General features: G+C 46.3%; 1 gene segment (V, D, J or C); it reads right to left on the bottom strand.

The window, feature by feature from the left end:
• Nucleotides 1-7,802: 7,802 nt before the first annotated feature.
• LOC140588283 (Ig kappa chain V-V region MOPC 21-like) overlaps nucleotides 7,803-19,267 on the bottom strand; it is a 33,244-nt gene continuing 21,779 nt past the window's right edge. The window contains 2 exon segments of the C gene segment in view: nucleotides 7,803-8,338; nucleotides 9,658-9,695. Coding sequence covers nucleotides 8,022-8,338; nucleotides 9,658-9,695 — 355 coding nt within the window.

The raw sequence follows: 19,267 nt of genomic DNA, 5'->3' as shown, positions 1-19,267 counted from the left end.
GAGTCTACTCAAACCCAGTACAGCTTCAGTCTTGTAGCCCTGATTTCTGTCCTTCCTGCTTCCTGTCCTTTCCATTTCATCACCCTTAAATAAGAAACTAAAATGCTGTGATGAATTAGGCTGTTAACTTTCATACTTTTGCCTCATTGTGATTAAGTAATCGGCCATTACAGTTTTATAGATAGATGTACTCATGATGCACTCTGTCAGCATCTAGTTCCACGATTCTCTGAAACAGAAAAGGCAAGAGCCTTAGAGAACACTCTCAACAGATGTGGAGTAGTCGATACTAATCTATACATTATAGGGCAGGGTTCTTCAAATCTGGACCTCGATTCCAAATCCAGGCCTTGTTTTCAGTTCTCCCAGGTAGTTAGTTTAATAATTACTGATTCTGATTGGTCAGAGGCTTCACACCTGACTGAGAGGTAAAGCAAGGCTGGAAAACCAGCAGTGCTCAGACCTCGAGGACCATGATTTGAATAGCCTTGTTATAGGGGTTTGTGTCACACTAGGTGTTCTTTTGCTCCCTCTAGTGGTAGCATGTGGCATGTGTATAGTGATTTTGAAGTGTTGATCCCTGCTTTTATTTCCTAGTGCCTGAACTGCACTGTCTCATCTGCAGCTTGTGCAAAATGCTGCCGCACACCTACTAACCAGATCCAAAAAATCTTGCCGGTAAAAAGTTGCCGGTGAAACTTCAAGTAGAATTAAAAATTTTATTGTTCATTTTTAAAGCATTGAATGGGGGAGGACAGGCCTATATCAGTGACCTCATACATCCGTACTGTCCACCGAGAGCCCTGAGGTCATGTGATCAGCTGCTGCTCTCCGTACCAACCAGCTGTTTGAAGAGGAAAGTCGACCGTGTTTTCTTTGTGGCCGGGCCCAAGTTGTGGAACAACCAACCTCTCCATGTCCGATCTGCCCCCACCTTTGAATATTTTAAGTCAAGGCTAAAAACTCATTTATTTGCTGAGGTTGTATAGATAAATGTGCTTTATTACAAAAGTGTAATGTTTGTTTTACTATATTTTACATTTTACTTTGTTTTATTTGTTTTATGTAATTTGCTCCCCCCCTCGCTTTTCATGCTTATTGTTTTTATTGATGTAAAGCACTTTGGTCAGTCACTGCATGGTTGTTTTTAATTGTGCTGTATCGATAAAATGACTTGACTTGATGACTCTTTTCTCCTAAATTGCATATTTCAACATGTTATCATCTTTACATGTCATGTTCCAAGAAACTTATACTTAAAAGCCCATGTTATTACTCTAGTAATAGGTTGTGTGTACACTCTCTAGTACACTACCTGTCACGTCTGACCGATTAGTAAATAAAGGTGCATCAGGATTAAAAAGTAATAATGGGGATGTATTATTGTATGAAACGCTTTGGCACTTTGCACCTTTGCTTAAGCGGTTTGCTGGTACCCTATAGGCAGACAGAATAATAGGTTCTGTGTGCATCAGAGACATGTGGTAACATGTAATGAGGTAATAAGGGAAGCAGGATGCAGGTTTTTTGCCCCCCAAGTGCAAACAACAAACTACGTCTATGGTTCTCTGGCCCTGGGTAAGATTACTTCGGATCCCCTCTGCACCAATAATTATAAATGTTATATCAATCAGTAAACCCTCTGAGAACTGGGCCACTGCTCCTGATTACTCTGTTTCTCATTTGATAATATTGACAGTTCTATTCTTCAGCTTAAAATGGCACCAATTCCATTTGCAGCAGACAGGGGGCAGTAGACCATGAAGCCGGTGTATGGAGACCTATCGGTCTCAGTAAAGTCACTGTAAGCTCTGGAGAGAATACAGATAAAATAAGCTGATCAGATGACACTGTCACTGTTACTAACCACCTGATAAATAAACATCAGTGTATCTGTGCTGCATCTTTTGAAACAAACACTCTTACTTTCTCCTTGAGCCAGGATGTCAGTAACTGTCACACCTGTCCTCCATTGCTGGTCAGGTGCCTGAGCCTGTACTGTGTGATCTTACTCTTAGCCTGTGGTACTGAGCTCTGAATCTTATGTAATTTGTCATTGCTCTTAGATCATAGGGCTCAGAGCTTGAGCTGTGTGCCTGTGTGTCTTGCTGTAGCTTAGCTTGTGTTATTCCGGGGTGTTTGTCTTGCTAAGTCGGCATCAAGGGCATCACTAGGGCTCCATAGCCCCCCCCCCCCCCCCCCCCAGTATATGTACACTAATTAGTTTGAATGGTGTGCTATAATTCCTTTTCATTATCCCTTAGTAAAGGCTTAGCCCCCCTTATCATAAATCTCTAGTGACTCTCTTGGTTGGTGCCCCCTCAGAAGATGGCGCCCTAGTCGGTTGCCTATGTTGCTTAATGGGTTGGATCCGCACTGGTTGCCAGCATGGTCACTAGCTTAGTGGTTTGTGTACCAGCCTCTTGTTTCCAAGTTTGTGGTTCTTGATGACCAGTGTCTTGCGTTGAATTCCTGGTCCTGGTTAGCCTATGTCTCGTTCCTGGGTTCATGGTCCTGATTAGAATTTCCACAGTCGGTGTGCTGGGAAACTGGTGTCTTGTTCATAGGTTTGCCGTGAGCATGCTGGTTTTGTGTTTCAGCCCCACTTCCTGTTTCCTGGGTCCAGCTTCCTGTTCCTGCTTTTCCAGTCCTCTGCACTGGAGTCTGCCTTTTGTGCACCTCATCCTGGAGCCGCCCAACCAATCAGCAGCCCCTAGTCCCGCTGGTTACCTGTTTAAGGTCTCAGTGGCCAGAGGGCAGAAAACCTGCCTTTGTGGATGAATGATCCATGCAGTTTGGGCAGCTCTCTTTCAGACGATGCTTGTGAAAGCCAACAAATATGCTTTTAACTGAATAAGTTCCAGTCGTGACATTAACTGCTCATAGTGACATCTTATTGAAATATTGAATATCAAACAGACGCTTAATATTCACAAATTGTATAACATACACGTTATTTATTTCATAGCACTACAAGTAGGACCCTTGTGTGCTTAGAGATCCCTTCCTGCACACCACTGATGCGCTGAGCTGTTATTTGTCTGCCTGTGGTTCTCCTATTAGCTCTGAGGAATCTGGCTGTTCTCCTCTGACCGCTCTCATTAACAAGGTGTTTTCCGCAGCAGACCTGCTGCTGCCTGGATGTTTTGTTTATCACACCATTGTCTGTAGACACTGTAGTAAGTGAGAATCTCAGGAAGGTGCCTGTTTCTGTGATGTTGGAACCACAGCAGCTGGCACAAGCTATGATACGACATTTAAAATCATACCATACTCGTTCTGATGCTTAAAATTTAAAATCATGTCTTAGCAGATGTAATGCTTAACCACACAGTGACTGAACATCTTGACCCTGACTGCATACTGTATATACACAATATTGCAAGCACCTAGGCATGCAGACTGCTTCTACAAACGTTTGCAAAATATTGGGTCACACTCAGGTGCTCAGTGAATTCAAGCGTGGTACCGTGATAGGATGTCACCACTGCATGGGGCGGTGTGGGGGCGGTAGTTAGGGGACTTGGGGGAGGGAGGGTGCGGGGGCTGGGGAGGGAGGGTTGGGATCTGGGTGGGGGAGGGGGGGTCGGGGTAGCCAGGGGCGAGTGTGCTTGGTGGCTCTCGGGGCGTCCCCCTGGTCCCCCGGGTGGGGGTTCTTGGGGGGGGGCGGGTCTCCCCGGGGCTGGCGGGGCCCCCACGGGGTGTGCGGGTGCTCCGGGCTCCGGGCTCTATCCGTGCCTGCGTGGCCGGCCCCCAGGGGGGGCCGGCGCGCTACCGCCTGTGGCCGTGGGGTTCCTGCCTCGTGCTGGCCGGTGGGGGGCGCCCGGTGCCTCCTTCCCTGCCTTCCTTGGGTGGGCGCGCAGCCTTCCGGTGGCGGGGGCCCAGGTACCTGGCCACTGTGGGGCGGCTGGGTCCGTGACCCGTCGGGGCTCTCCCGGCCGTCTGGGGGCCCCGGGGTGGCGTTGTTGTGGCCTCGCACACACACTGGGAATCATTCCATGTTAACCTGCACACTCATACATACACTCACAACACACAAACATACACACATACACATATGCGTACACACACATGCACGTACATATGCACACGCACACACATACACTTAGAACGCACACACACATAGACATGCACGCACACGCACACACACGAGCGCCTGGGGCTCTCTTCCCCTATTTTATCCCTCTTTCCCCTTGTCTGGGTGTGTGTGTGTGTGTGTGAGAGTGTGTGTGGGGGTTGGTGTGTGGCTTCCACTCCCTCCTCTCGGATGCGGATGCGGGTACGACAATGTTTGGACGGTGTTCCTGGTGGTCTGCTTGTGCCTACTGTATATATTTATTTTCTTTCGTTGGTATTGACGTGTTTGGTTCCAGGAGCGGATACTGGCACAGGCACGGTCCCATGTCGTGGCGGTACCACTGGTTTCTTTGTGTGTATACTGTTTGTGTGTGTCCCTGGATCTTATCTTTCAGATACAGCAGCTGGTGTGATGATACGGTGTAAAGCAGCAAGATGCAGAAGCTGTCCTCATCACTCTTTCCTTTTTTGTTCTATTGTTTGTTATGTATTATTTCTCTTTCCCTGTCTCTCTCTCTCTCTCTGACCCCCCTCCTTATTTTATTTTTATTATGCATTTATTTATTTTACTGTCTCTCACCCCTTTCTCTCCTTTCTCACTTTCTCTCTCGATTTTTTTCCCACTAACCCCCCCTGTCAGCTCCGGCTTTGTGGCGCATTGACATATAACTGATTAATAAAGAGTATACCTCAAGTAACAAGAGGAGCTTAAATCCGAAGCTCCACTTGTTAAAATAAAAGTGTTGGCACAATAAGGCACCCAGACTAACATCCTGCTTGCTTAACTGCCGACACGACAGGGGGAAAAAAAAAAAAAGGATGTCACCACTGCAATAAGTTCATTCATGAAATTTCCTGGCTACTAAATATTCCACGGTCAAATGTTAGTGTTATTATAACACAGTGGAAGCAACTGGGAAAAACAGCAACTCAGCCACGTAGTGGTAGGCCACGTAAAATCACAGTGAGTACAAAGCTTGCTGAGGTGCACAGTGTGCAGAAGTCACCAACTGTCCCCAGAGTCAATAACTACAGACCTCCAAACTTAGGGCGCTTTTCCACCGCACAAAGTACGGTACTTTCGCTTTTCCATTGACTTCCGGTCGAGTACCAGTACCGAAATCTCGAGTACCAAAAGTGCCAAACCAGTTGGGGTACTTCTTTGGTACTTCGGTACTTTGGGGTGGGACTTGCAAACGTATTTGCTGTCGATTGGTTATGCAAATAGCCTGCCGCTGAAACACAAAATACAACCGCCATCTTTTGAAACACACAGAGCGATCACAGCGAGCATGGTTGCCAGGGTAGCGGTTTTCCCGCACAATTGGGCTATTTTAGAAAAGGAGTTGCGGGAAAAAATACGGAGTTGCGGGTTGCGGTTTTTTGGGCTACATTTATAATGTACCGGGGCCGCAAAAAAATAAATAAAATAAAATAATTGTGGACAAAGATAAAAGGGAACCTTTTATTACTGGGTGTTGATCCCCGGGAATGAATACTTGGCAACAAACATGTGCTTTTGACATCACAAATCAAGCATCATCATCACGTCACTCCATGAGAGCGTTGTAGTCAGAAGCGTCGGTTCGGTTGTCTGTGGATGAACAAGCAGCATTCTAAAATGTCAGGTAAATGGGGAAGGTATGGAAAGAAGTATCGCAAAGAGTGGGAGACAGAGAAAGGATTAAAGGAGTGGATTCGAAGTGTTCCAAATGATGATAGAAAAGCGTTCTGCAAATATTGCAAATGTGAAGTAAGAGCTCACCACGGTGATCTGGTAGCTCATGCTGCGACTGAGAAACATAAAAAAAAATGCGGCTCCTTTCTCAAATGATATTAAGAATTTGGGTAAGACAAAAGGCCAATACTTTAAACTTATATAAATTTATTTTAAGGCCCTTTGTGGGAATCCAGCCGTTGTCTAATCTGATTGGACACTGAAAAATTGGGCTAGCTTTCATTCCATTTGGGCGGATTTTGAGTTGTCATTGGGCTGGAAATATTTCTGGGACCTGGCAACCCTGACAGCGAGAAACAAAATAAAAAGCAGTAGAAACAAAAATATAAAAAAGTAAAATTGAAGGAAGGACAAACGAGGAAACACAGGCTTAGGGTTAGGGCTATCTATTAGCACTACGGTAGCATTTTTCGACAAGGCAGCATATATCGACAGAACCCCGGTACCATTTTTTACGCCAGTGGAAAACCGACATGAAAGAAGTACCAAACTTTCGGCACTTTATGGAAGTACCGAAAGTACCGAAAGTACGGTACCTGGTGCGGTGGAAAAACGCTCTTAGTGTGTCCTTCAGATTAGCTCGAGAGCAGTGCGTAGAGAACTTCCTGGAATGGGTTCCCATGGTCGAGCAGCTGCATCCAAGCCTTAGGTCACCAAGTGCAATGCAAAGCGTTAGATGCAGTGTAGTAAAGCACGCCGCCACTGGACTCTAGAGCAGTGGAGATGTGTTCTCTGGAGTGACAAATCACGCTTCTCTGTCTGGCAGTCTGATGGACAAGTCTGGCGGTTGCCAGGAGAACGGTATTTGCCTGACTGCACTGTGCCAAGTGTAAAGTTTGGTGGAGGGGGGATTATGGTGTGGGGTTGTTTTTCAGGGGTTGGGCTTGGCCCCTTAGTCCCAGTTGATGAAGGCCAGAGATAATGCTTTCCTATGTAACTTCCTTCAATGGCCAGTAGAGGGACCCATTGCTGTCGTGAATGTTGCACTGAGATCAGGAGGAACGTTTTTTTGTTTCCCTGTGTGCTGTAGGCCTGCATTGCTGAGACATAAAGCTTTACTGAACTCTACATAAGAACTGCAACAGTATTTAAGCAAAAACTATTAATACTAATGTCAGGATTTTTTGCAATTTGTACACTGTTCAGATAGTTGCAGAGATTATTTATTATTAAATTATATCATTAAAAATTATTCTGCAAAGAGGATGATTTTCTGCACTAAGACTAAATAATTGTTCCTGTAGTATAAAATGGAGATCAGAAAATGAGTGATTACTCATGCAGAATAAATAATTGTTCATGTAGTATAATGTACAAAGTACTGATGTAGCCAGTGAGTAGCTGACATTTCCGCTTCCTGTCCCCTGATCAGAAATGGGGTCAGTCCCTCCCCCTCACAGCTGCCCCAGTCCAGCCTGTTTTAAGACCTGAAACTAAACTCTCAACCGTTGGAGCGAAACTCATATTTGCATGAACTGAGCAGGAAGGTTCTGCTGCCCCCAGAATAGAGCAGGCAAATGTCCCCCAGTCCCCCTGGGGTTAGAGTGAGGTGGGGGCTCAGCTTGTGTCACAGAGCAGCAGATTGTCTCACACGATCATTGACTGTCTTTACTGTTTAAAAATTTACTATAATTTGGATACATTGTGGCAATATATTTATTGAGTGTGTATGCTCTACATTGGAGATAATTATGGGATGTTAATTGAGTTTAATTAGAATTGTTTTCTGTTGTATGAAGAATGAGCCCATTATGTGGTTTGCAATATCAACTGCTCAGTATGAACCTTTTCAAACTTTTAGTTTAAGTCCCTCAATGCATCTACTTTACTTTCTGCAAAATAGTGAAGATAAACAGCGAAGATTTTGTACTTCTGACAGAAGACTTATATTCAGAATTAAAAAATCTAAACTGAAAGGTTCAGGATCATGTTCTGTGTCATGATGGTATCACTGTGTGCATGTTAAAATAACCAGTTTTGATGTCAGTTTCTGTATCAGACAGGATGAAATCTTTATTTATCTATGCAACATTCATGAATAAAACACACAAGATAATACAAGGAGACACCAAAACTAATAAAATATCAGTTCACTCATGGATCAAGCAAAGCACAATATATATTCAGTTAGTAAATCTGAAGCGTGTAGCACAGCACAGTAAAAACACAGTAATCAGCCGCTCATCACAGGTGACGCTGAGCTCATCTACTCTGAACAGTCGGTCCTCTTCAGCGTTTGAGTGACAGCAGCCTGGGAGCCCTGATTGGCCTCACAGACCACTGAGCCCGCCTTCTTCCACTCGTCCGCAGTGAGGCTCAGGCTGCTGCTCCAGCTGTACAGGCCGTCCTTCTCCAGGAGCCCGCGGCTCGTCTCCGCGGCTTTGCTGCTACCGTCCACCTTCCAGCTCAGCTTCCAGTCGGAGGGGAAGCCCTTGTTGGCCAGGCACATCAGGGTGGCCGTGTTCTTGCTGGACACCTCCACACTGGAGGGGGGCAGGACCGTCAGGGTGGGGGCTTTGTTACCTAGGGGACACCAAAGGGACTTTAGGTCAGAGTTTAATACAAACTTTAAGTATAAATAGATACACTAAGTGGAATATGACATAGCTTAGGTATTGTTAAAATGGGATCCTTTTGAAAATTTCCTTTCTGGAAAGAATTACAGAACCATTTCGACGTCTTGATACCATTCTAAATACATTAATGCCCCTAAAACACTATATAGAAGAGAAAATAAACACTAAACACATATATTTATTGCAAAGTTTAACTGTCCCATTTTGCCAGGTATCCCATTTTAGCAATACTCACCCTGGTTAACAGAATCTGTGATTACATAAGTAGTTCTGCATGTGACAAAACAGACACCTTCCTAAAATCTACTGTAAATAGTCTAATGTTGCCCTTGTGCCTTATCTCAGCTTAACATATTCCCTTTTATATGGGTCATAAAATGAATGTGTAAAATACAATCTAACCGTGAATATGAAATACGTTAAGTATCCTATCGTTACCAGTTATTATGTCAGACTGTGTATCAAAATCCAAACTTATATAACAATCACATGGTTTATGATTGAGATCCTTTTTACATGCATTAATGACCGCTTGTTCACTCACTCAGACACTATATGAAATAATGCGAAGTATCCCACCGAACATACACACCACGAAAAATGCATCGCAAATCTTAAACTACAAGGCATTGTCTTCGGGACAACGACAATCGTTATCAGTTATGATAATAGTTGTTTGCAGATATATCTGTCAGAACCGCCTTATCACGTTAAAACCATGTGTCGACTATAGATATTAATACTAATATTCAAATATTAATATTACACAGAGAGACACTTACTTCCAACGTCCAGCCTGGAACCGCCGCCGAAAGTGTACCACAGTGATTCACGGCGCATCAGCCGCCGTACAAAAACCTCGCAGCAGCGCAGTACAGGGAACTAACCGTTATATACCTAATATTATATGGGTATAAACCTAACGAGTGAAAATATCACGTTTTCTGTCACTTGCACAAACTAAGTATGCTGAAAAGTAACGTGCTGTTCGATATCTGATATATTATAGGTACGACTTGACGGTTATTATAGGTCTATTATTAACAAGTAATAGGCATATGTTACAACTAATGTGTTATCTGACCCAAGCGAGTATGTAATTAATGTTTTAAATATTTCTATCTTGTATATACATCATCCGAATAATTTTCTTATTGAAGTCCCAGATATTCACCCTAATACATTTGCGATAACAACACAACTTAATTGTGCGTATGTGTTAAAGATTTCTACTTGTATAATTATTATAAAAAGCTGGATACTTACTGCCAACATCCAGTCTGGTCCCGCCGCCGAAAGTCCACCACAGTGACTGAATCTGATTGACACGCCGTACAAAAACCTCTCAGCGCTACAGCCGCGTTTCTCGTCGTAGTTATACATTAATCGACGTTTAATACTCTCCTTACGCCCACATTTAATAAATACACGTGGTACGTATGTTTCTCTTTCTATGAATGTAGGAATCACAGTAATTTACAACACTTCGACTGTTCAAACCAGTATATTGCTTTGCAGAAATAACAGCAACTTCTGCCTGTGATTCTGTTAAATGCCGTAGAATTGCCAGGTTCTAGGCTTTCCAGTATTTCTTCAAAATCTCCTTCAAACCGATCCTGTTTGTTGCAGACATAATATGTGAATTTCCACCCAGATGACAGAAACCGCAAGGCTTTAGAATTACTGAATATACAAATGGCACGTGAGATCACATCACCTTCTGCATAAAGAGAAACTCCGTATGTAAAGGGACCTACTGTAACCATATAGAGTATTTGCATAGAAACGATACTGTACTGTATTGGTGGCACGTGTCTGAGTGGCTCAGCCAGCAGCCTTGCGGTTTTCCACCTCAGGGTTTGTGGGCAATGATCCCTATAATCCCCGCGCGCGCAATTGCGCAATACTCTGGGGCAGGCGCTCATAATGATATAAACCCGCGCGGACGATAAAATTGGTTTTTCTTTGTCTTTATAGTCTGAATATGAATTTTAACTGTAATTGCGGTTTTTTTAGAAAAACAAAACGCTGGAAATAATAATTATAGGCTGTTACAAAAACTCAATCTTGAAAGTTTCCTTCTACAAAGACAAAAGTGCAAATAATTCAATTTGTAAAATTTCTTCCCTGATAGGCCTATTCCACGGTCAACTGTAAGTGGTATTATTTTAAAGTGGAAGCGTTTAGGAACAACAGAATCTCACGTAATGTAACAGAGCAGGGTTGCCGAGTGCTGAGGCACATATTGTGCACCGGGAGCTTCATGGAATGAGCTTCTATAGCTGAGCAGCAGCATGCAAGCCTCACATCACCAAGCACAATGGCAAGTGTCAAATGGAGTGGTGTGAAGCACGCCGCCACTGGGCTCTGGACCAGTGGAAAAGCGTTGTTGTGCCGTGCGCGGGACGCGGAGCGGAGACAGAGGAGCGGCAGTCAGGAAATCAGGGAAAACGGGATTTAATAAAAAGGGCAGGCAAGGAAACACGCAGTGACATTACAATGACCGGACTGGGGAAAAAACAGAAATGTGGACTAAATACATTGGACTAATGACAACCATCAGAAACAGCTGGTAAACACTGGGAATCCAAACTGGGTTAACGAGGGGGCGTGGCACACGGAAGGAGCGGACGATGACGGCATGACACATGTTCTGTGTAGAGACACTCAAACAGTATTAAGCCCTCAAAATATTCCCTGCACTCAAAAAATATTTAGCTCACTTACATACCACACACAGTTTATGCATTTCAAAGGTATTATCACCACCTGTTGATTTCATTTTCAATCATATTTAATTTACTTATTGATTATATATCACAGGACAAACAGAAGTTCAATTTGAATTTATCACTGTTTATTGCGACACAACAATTTAACATAAAAGTAAACTTTGGTAACAATTATAATATAACTTTTGTGCAATTGCTATACACACAAAATTCAACATTTATGCTCATAGATACTCTGTCTTTCAAAAGAATAGGGGTGGTACCCTGATGTACTGGCTACAATTGCCCACTGTGCCCCTGTCAGATATGACCTCCTAATCATCCTCTGTGTGGTGAGTGTACTGGTGCAGAATGGCTGCCTTCTCATCTTCCAGGTGGGAGTTACACAGTGGTGGGGGTTGAAGTGCCTCCCTATTGCTTCAGTGAAGCGCTTTGGGTGTCTTGAAAAGCACTATATAAATGTAATTTTCATTCATTCATTTATTCATTCATTCATTTATTAATTTCATAAAACATACATATGCAAACCTCTGACAGGGGACTTTATTAACAGGAGCCAAAAGGAACTTAAGTGATTTGTGCTCAGCATGAATTAAAACCAATTTGGTAAGAATAAAAATAAACACAGCTCATCAGTAGCAATACAGTCAGCATACAGTACAGAGAAGAGGTCAGACACCTGACAGCCTGGTGCGCTGACAACCTGTCTTTCAATGTTGACAAAACGAAGCAGATGATTATCGACTTCAGGAAGTCCTGCCCAGCTCCACTCCACATAAATGACAGAACCATAGAGAAGGTCGACAACATCAAACTCCTCGGTGTTCATATCACTGAGGACCTCAACTGGTGCCTCAACTGCTCGTCTGTTACCAAGTAAGCACAATAGTGGCTTTACTTTCCGCGACAGCTGAGAAAGGCTTGACGACCGCAAGTTACTACAGAAGATTATCAAGACAGCAGAGGACATCATCGGTGTCTCTCTTCCCCTCATACAGAATGTCTACTGCACACGCAGCCTCTGAAAGGATGTGTGGCCGACCCCACACATCCTGCACACAGGCTCTTTGTGCTCTTGCTGTCCAGCAGACGGTACCACAGCATTCGAGCCAAGCCAGCCAGACTGTGTACTAGCTTATTGCCCCATGCCGTCCAGCTCCTCAACACCCTTGCCCCCCTCAGTACCTGCTGCTGAACTGTGAACCTGAACAATACTGTATATTTGTGTCACTACACTATACTGTGGGTCTAACAATGAGCAGGGAGCGAGACACAGGGGGCTGGGCATTGAGGACTGTCACGGGATTGGCTGAGGGCTGTTGGGTGGTTGAGCCTTCATTGAGTGGCAGCAACACTGCCGGGGCAGATGAGCACCAGACAGGAGGGAGGGATGTAGGGACCACAGGCACAAGGGGAATCAGAGGAGGATCTGTGGGTGTAGGAAAGATTGCCTGCAGAGGATCTGGAGGGCACTGATGGCGTCCATACCCCAGGCGACCTCTCCGGAACATGGAAACACAAGACCAGGACCAAAGTCTGCTGCTGGGCAACTGTGAAGGCTGGACAGGTGCTTGCTGCACCTGAGTGTGGCCACCTGGGGTGTTCAGGTCTGAAATTGGAGACACTGACACAGGAGTGTGATGCGCTGACGACATGGCCTCTTCTGAGTTGCTGGCAACTTGCTTGGGGTTTGGAGCTGGCAAACCTGAGTCTGGCAAGACGGGTGCTGGTGACCTGAGCAAAGCAACTGCCTCCGAGCCGGGCGCTGGAGACTTAGGCAGAGTGGCGGCAGCCCGGGCACTGAATTAGCTGCCCCCTGCTATGTCATGATATGACATATGGGTTAAATGCAGAGGACACATTTCGTTGTTGTGCACTGTGTGCTGTGGTGTGTCAACAATGACCACTGATCAACAAAGTCTAAATTCTAAAATTCTCTGGGCTGGACGCTGGAGACTCTGGCTCCTTCTGGGCCTAGAGTGTGCACAGCTTTCTCTCCGTCTTTAAAAATGCAGCCTAATTGTAATGGAGGTACTGCTGGTACCGGGCCATGCAGGGGTTATTATAATGAACATGTACTGGGCTGCTGGTTTTACAGTTTATAGTGACTGTCTGTCCTGAGGAAGCTGATATCAGATCTGGAGTCTGAGTCACAGTCACTTGTCCTCTGGATTCTGAAAAGAAATACAAAATAAAAAAAACAGAATGAACTCTTAAAATTAAGTCAGACAGGGACGATTACAGTACATTGTCTGACACTGTCATACTGCCTTGTCTGCTGCGTTATGTTTTTGAAGGTTTGACCACTTCGGATTAAGCGTGGCCAGTAACCGCAGCACTGTGGTGCATTAAGAACTGTGCAGTTGAGATGCCATCTTCTAGCGGAGCTGCCCGGGGGGCCAGCAGCGCCTCACTGTGATCTCCTCCTTTTCTCCTCAGCCTTTCCACTGTTGCTATCACTCATTCTGCCTCCCCGCTGGCCTGTGGAAAGTGAGGACTGCTTGTAATGTAGTCAAACTGAAAGGCAGAAGTAAATTCTTTGAAAACGTCTGAGGTAAACTGAAGATCATTATCTGAGACAACAATCTCAGGAATTCCATGTCTTGCAAATATCTGCTTCAATCCTATAGTCACTGATGTTGACGTTATGGATTTGAGGCGAACCACCTCAATGTAATGAGAAAATTAGTCCGATCAGCAAGTACGTATGACACTGCCACCAATACAAATCCATCCCAATTCTTTGCCAGACCCTATCAGGTGCTGGTGTAAGAAGAAGTGTCCCTCGGTAAAGTTGTTGGTCCAAACCCCAGTGTAAGAGCCAATTAAAGGCTAGTTTATTGGTACTGGTAAAAGGGGGTTAAAAAGGAAGGTATATATATATATATATATATTTTGTTGTTAAAAAATAGACTCATAAAAATTCACAAATATTGTTATGTTAAAGGCATAGAATGTACAAATGTGAAATTCTAATGCGCTTTTGGTATTTTGGGCTTCTGGCGCACGGTAACTACGTGCTTACGTAGTTGGGGAGTTAGATAAGCTGGAAGCAGCACAGTTTTTGACCGAGTCATGCCATGTTAATCTAAATTTTAATTAAACATCTTCTTTTAAAGGAAAAGAACCTGGACTTACTCGCGTTTCAAATGCTTGTTGTTGAATTAACTTCTAAAGGTGGTACAGAAGAGTGAAACAGAGCCGGAGTGCCGCCGCTACACCCAGCTCAGTGTAAGGTATTGTCGAGTACTTCAAGAAACATACTGAGCATGTTTACCCCTGTCTTTTGCCCAGCTCCGCTCCGCCCTGCCTGATCTTCCTGCTCCTCTGGCCCAAGCTCCTTCCAGTCTTCCCTCTCCTCCTTCGTCCCTCTCGTGGTCTCCTTGTGTGCCTCATCTGCATCAACGGACAGACCGACCTGGCTCCAGGACCTTTGGACCCTGCTCTCCTGTCTATGATTCTGCACCCCGACTTAACCTGTGATCGCCGCGTTCCCTCTTCTCCGGATCTCAGCCTCCTCGCCTCTCTGACCACGATTCTGCCTGCCCCTACTGTGCATGTTTGCCTCGCTGCTGAAATAAACTCAGCTTTGCGAATATTTCTCCTGACTGGCATGTGTTCCTTGCAAAGCTAGCTGCTGCTCATCTTTAGTTGTCCGGATTGATCCATTGATCCATTGTTGATGTTTATTTTTAAAACCTTAGCCATGTCTGAAAGCAGTTCAAAGCCCATGTGGATTGATTTTTGTAATTGTTTTAACTTCATTTTTGTTCTTCTCTAATTTATCTATATCGACTGCTGTCATGTGAGCACACCTGGTGTGTTGTATTGTAGTACCCAGACTTATTTCCTTGATCTACTTGCCAAATTTAGTTAAGCAGATTGGAGATTCAGGAATAGGATCAGTTGTCGGAGGTGAGGTCTGATTAGCAGAGAAGCCTTGATATAGGGTCACAATTTTGACTTGAAGTTCACAAATGAATTACAGCGCTCAGCAGAGGGATTAGGAGTTTTAACAGGGGGTTGACAGAGTCTGTTAACTGTAGTGACAAGAGATCTAGGGCAACAAGTATCAGAGTTAATAAGGGCAGAATAGTACTTTGAATGCGCAGCAGATAAGGCACTTTTGTAATCCTTCAGCTATTCGGTGTAAGCCAGAGCAGGAACAGTCAGACCAGTCTTCTTCCATAGCATCTCCAAGTGACGACCAACTTGTTTCAAGGTACGCAGCTCAGATGTGAACCATGGGGAAGTCCGTGTAGTAGGGATCTAATAGGTGCATGATGGTCTAAAACTTGTGACATTGTGGAATTATACAGAGACAGAATCTGCATTGGGCAAGACAACTGAAAAACATCATGGAGACAGGAAGCATCGAGAGACATACAGAAGGATAATTGATCAACATTCTTAATGTTACTGTCACACCGGGTAGATAAGGGAGACACGGATCCAGAAGTACGGGGAAACAGAGCTTTAATCAGGCTAACAAGTCCAGAGGCGGGCTGGATAACAGGGGAAGCCGGGCTCAGCAGGACAGGCGGGTCAAGGACGGGAGCTGAACTGAGGAGACAAGGAATGAAAGGTAAGGATTGTACAACAGGCAGACAGGCAAGGGACGGGATTAAAGGGAGACAGAGGACAGAATAACGCTCAGTAAGGCTGTACATAGCGCAATACTTCGCGGTTTGTTTGTGTGAGGTACTCTCCTTATATTGAGGAGGTAATCAGTCCCTGATGCCCCGCACCTGTCTGATCCGCCCCTGTGGGCGTGACGGGCGTGACAGACGTGGGCGTGACAGAACCCCCCCTTGACGGTCGCCTCCTGGAGGCCTACGTTGCTTGCGAGGGCGCCCTCGGGGCCGGGGCGCGGGTTTGGCGGGATGAGCCCTGTGAAAGTCTTCCTTCAGGGCAGGGTCCGTCACCTCCACAGCCCGAATCCAGCTACGTTCATCAGGCCCTTCACCCTCCCAGTCGACGAGGTACTGCAGGCCTTCTTTCCTGCGTCGGGAGTCGAGGAGGGCGTGCATCTTGGAGGAAGGAGAGGCAGTGGTCACCGGAGGGAGGACCACCTCAGGTGAGTCCGAGCCAGGACGCAGGCAGCTGTACTTGACTGGTTTCAGAAGGGAAACGTGGGAGATATCCGGTACACTCTAGGCAACAGGAGCCTCATGGTCACTGGACCTACCCTTCGCAGTATCCGAAAGGGCCCTATATACCTGGCCGTAAGCTTACGACATCCCGGGATCCGAAGGTTCTTGGTAGATAACCAAACTTGCTGTCCGACTCGAAAGGGGAACCCTGGGCGTCGACTTTTGTCTGCTTGGGTCTTGGTTCGCGCTGCCTGTGTGCGTAGAGCGTGTTGTATGTTTTGCCAGGTGTCTCTGCTCTCCCGGAACCAGGTCTCCACTGTAGGAATAGCCCCAACAGGAGCATCCCACGGGAACAAGGGAGGCTGAAACCCTAATACACATTGGAACGGGGTAAGTTCAGTTAAAGGACTCACCCGGGAATTGAGGGAGTATTCAGCCCACACCAGGTGAGACGTCCACTTGGTGGGGTCATTTCGGACCAGCAAGCGAAGCGCCTTGGATACCTCACAGTTAGTTCTTTCGGCTAGTCCATTCGACTGGGGGTGATAGGCTGAGGTAAGGCTGAGAGTAATCTTCAATTTATGGCAGAATTCCCGGAATACCCGGGAAGCAAACTGTGGCCCTCGGTCCGACACAATGTCCTCGGGTATGCCGGTGAACCGGAAGAGCTCCTGGATCAAGACCTCAGCGAGCTCTATGGCAGAAGGTAACTTCGGGAGAGCGACCAGCCGGCACATCTTGGAGAACCTGTCCACGATAGTAAGAATCACGGTCTTACCGGCAGAACGAGGTAGATCTGTGATGAAGTCCATCACTATGTGGGACCAGGGTCTGGAGGGGACAGGTAGAGGCTGCAGAAGCCCTGCAGGGCTAAGGTTTGAGGCCTTACAACGGGCACACTCAGGACAACTCTCCACGAAGGCTTGAACCTCTTGGCGCCACCCAGGCCACCAGTAACGGCGTGATACCAGGCGTTGAGTAGCTGAGATTCCAGGGTGACCAGTACCTGGTTAGGAATGAATCCATTGTAACAAGTTTAGTCGATGAGCCTTAGAGACGTACCTTAGGCCAGGTGGACACCCCGAGGGGGTGGCTCTATGCTCATTCTCCATCCGGATGGTCTCCTCTAAACCCCAGGTAATAGAAGAAACGAAACAGGACGGATCGAGGATGGGGCTAGCGCGATCCTCACTCTCGGGGGGGTCAAACTGTCTGGATAAGGCGTCGGCTTTTAGGTTAGTCTTCCCGGGAATGTAGCTTACACGAAATGAAAAGCGAGAAAACCAGTGTGCCCATCGAGCCTGTCGAGCGGAGAGACGTTTCACGGATTGGAGGTACTCCAGGTTCTTATGGTCGGTTAGTACTAAGAAGGGATGCCGTGCCCCCTCCAACCAATGCCGCCATTGCTCCAAGGCCAGTTTGATCGCCAGGAGCTCTCTATCACCCACCTCATAATTGCGTTCGGCAGAGGACAATTTTCGTGAGAAATAAGCACAAGGATGGCGCCGTCCGGAAGTTGGGTTCCTTTGGATCAACACTGCACCCACCCCAGCTTCTGACGCGTCCACTTCCACCTCAAACGGGAGCTCTGGCCGAGGCTGTGTTAAGACAGGAGCAGCACAAAAGGCATGTTTCAAACGGGTGAAGGCTCGGTCCTCCACTGGTGTCCAGGGTAATCGGGTCTGTTTGCCGCGGGTGAGGGACGTGAGAGGCGCTGCAATCTGGCTGTAGTTTCGAATAAAACGGCAATAGAAGTTAGCAAAACCAAGGAAGCGCTGCAGCTCCAGAGTCCGGGGCGCTGGCCACTCCATAACGGCAGTGACCTTTTGGTCATCCATGGCTACCTCCCCTGGTTGAATAACATATCCCAGGTACTTCACCTTCTTTTGATGGAAGTCGCACTTCTCACCCTTGGCGTACAGCTTGTGTTCCCGGAGCCTCTGCAGTACTTGCCTCACGTGCTGAACATGTGCCTGCTCGGATGGTGAGTAAATGAGAATGTCATCGATGTACACAATTACAAATTTGTCCAGCATGTCATAAAACACCCGATTCATAAATGACTGAAATATCGACGGGCTGTTTGCTAATCCATAAGGCATAACCCGGTACTCATACTGCCCCCTACTGGTGATAAAAGACGTCTTCCATTCATCACCTTTACGGATTCTCACCAAGTTATAAGCACTGCGCAAGTCCAACTTGGTGAATATCACTGCCTCACGTAGCTGCTCCAATGAGGACGGAATCAAGGGAAGGGGCTCACGTCTCTTGATTGAAATAGCGTTCAGGGCTCGGTAGTCAATCACTGGTCGAAGGCCCCCATCCTTCTTCTTGATAAAGAAGAATCCAGCTGTCATGGGCGAGGTAGAAGGCTGTATTATGCCTTGTCGTAGTCCTTCTTGGATGTAAGTTTCCAAGGAGTCCTGCTCCTGTAGGGAAACAGGGTACAACCTTCCACGAGGCAACGTAGCTCCTTCCAGTAGATCAATGGCACAATCACAATCACGGTGGGGGGGGGGAAGGCAGAAGGCCTTCTCCTTGCTAAAGACGTCCTTGAAATCCTGATATTCCTCCGGAATGAGGGCCAGATTCTCCGGTTCAGGGCTTTCCACTCCTGTAGCCTTACAAGGAAGAGACATGCACTCTCGCAGGCATCGATTCGACCAAGACATTATCTCTCCGGTCCGCCAGTCTATGTGTGGATTGTGCTTCCTTAACCAGGGAAGGCCCAGAATTAATGGATCCTTAGCCTGCGGTAGGACAAACACCTCTACGTTTTCAACATGCAGGGCTCCCACCTGTAGCCCGAAGGGGTGTGTCCGGTGCCTGAGTGTTCCCTCCATCATGCGTTCTCCAGTCACTTCCTGCACATTGATGGGGTACGCTAGCCTTTTGAGGGGAATACGCAACTGGCAGGCCAGGTTAGCGTCCACGAAGTTACCCGCTGCTCCGCTATCAATGAGGGCCCTCACAGGTCGTTGCCTCCCCTTCCACCCCACTAACACCGGCACCGTGAATTGTGTTAGCGAGGAAAGTGGCAAAGAGAAA

The sequence above is a fragment of the Paramormyrops kingsleyae genome, chromosome 3, assembly GCF_048594095.1.
Source record: "Paramormyrops kingsleyae isolate MSU_618 chromosome 3, PKINGS_0.4, whole genome shotgun sequence".
In the NCBI taxonomy this organism is placed as follows: Eukaryota; Metazoa; Chordata; class Actinopteri; order Osteoglossiformes; family Mormyridae; genus Paramormyrops; species Paramormyrops kingsleyae.
This window is presented reverse-complemented; position numbering and strand designations above follow the sequence as displayed.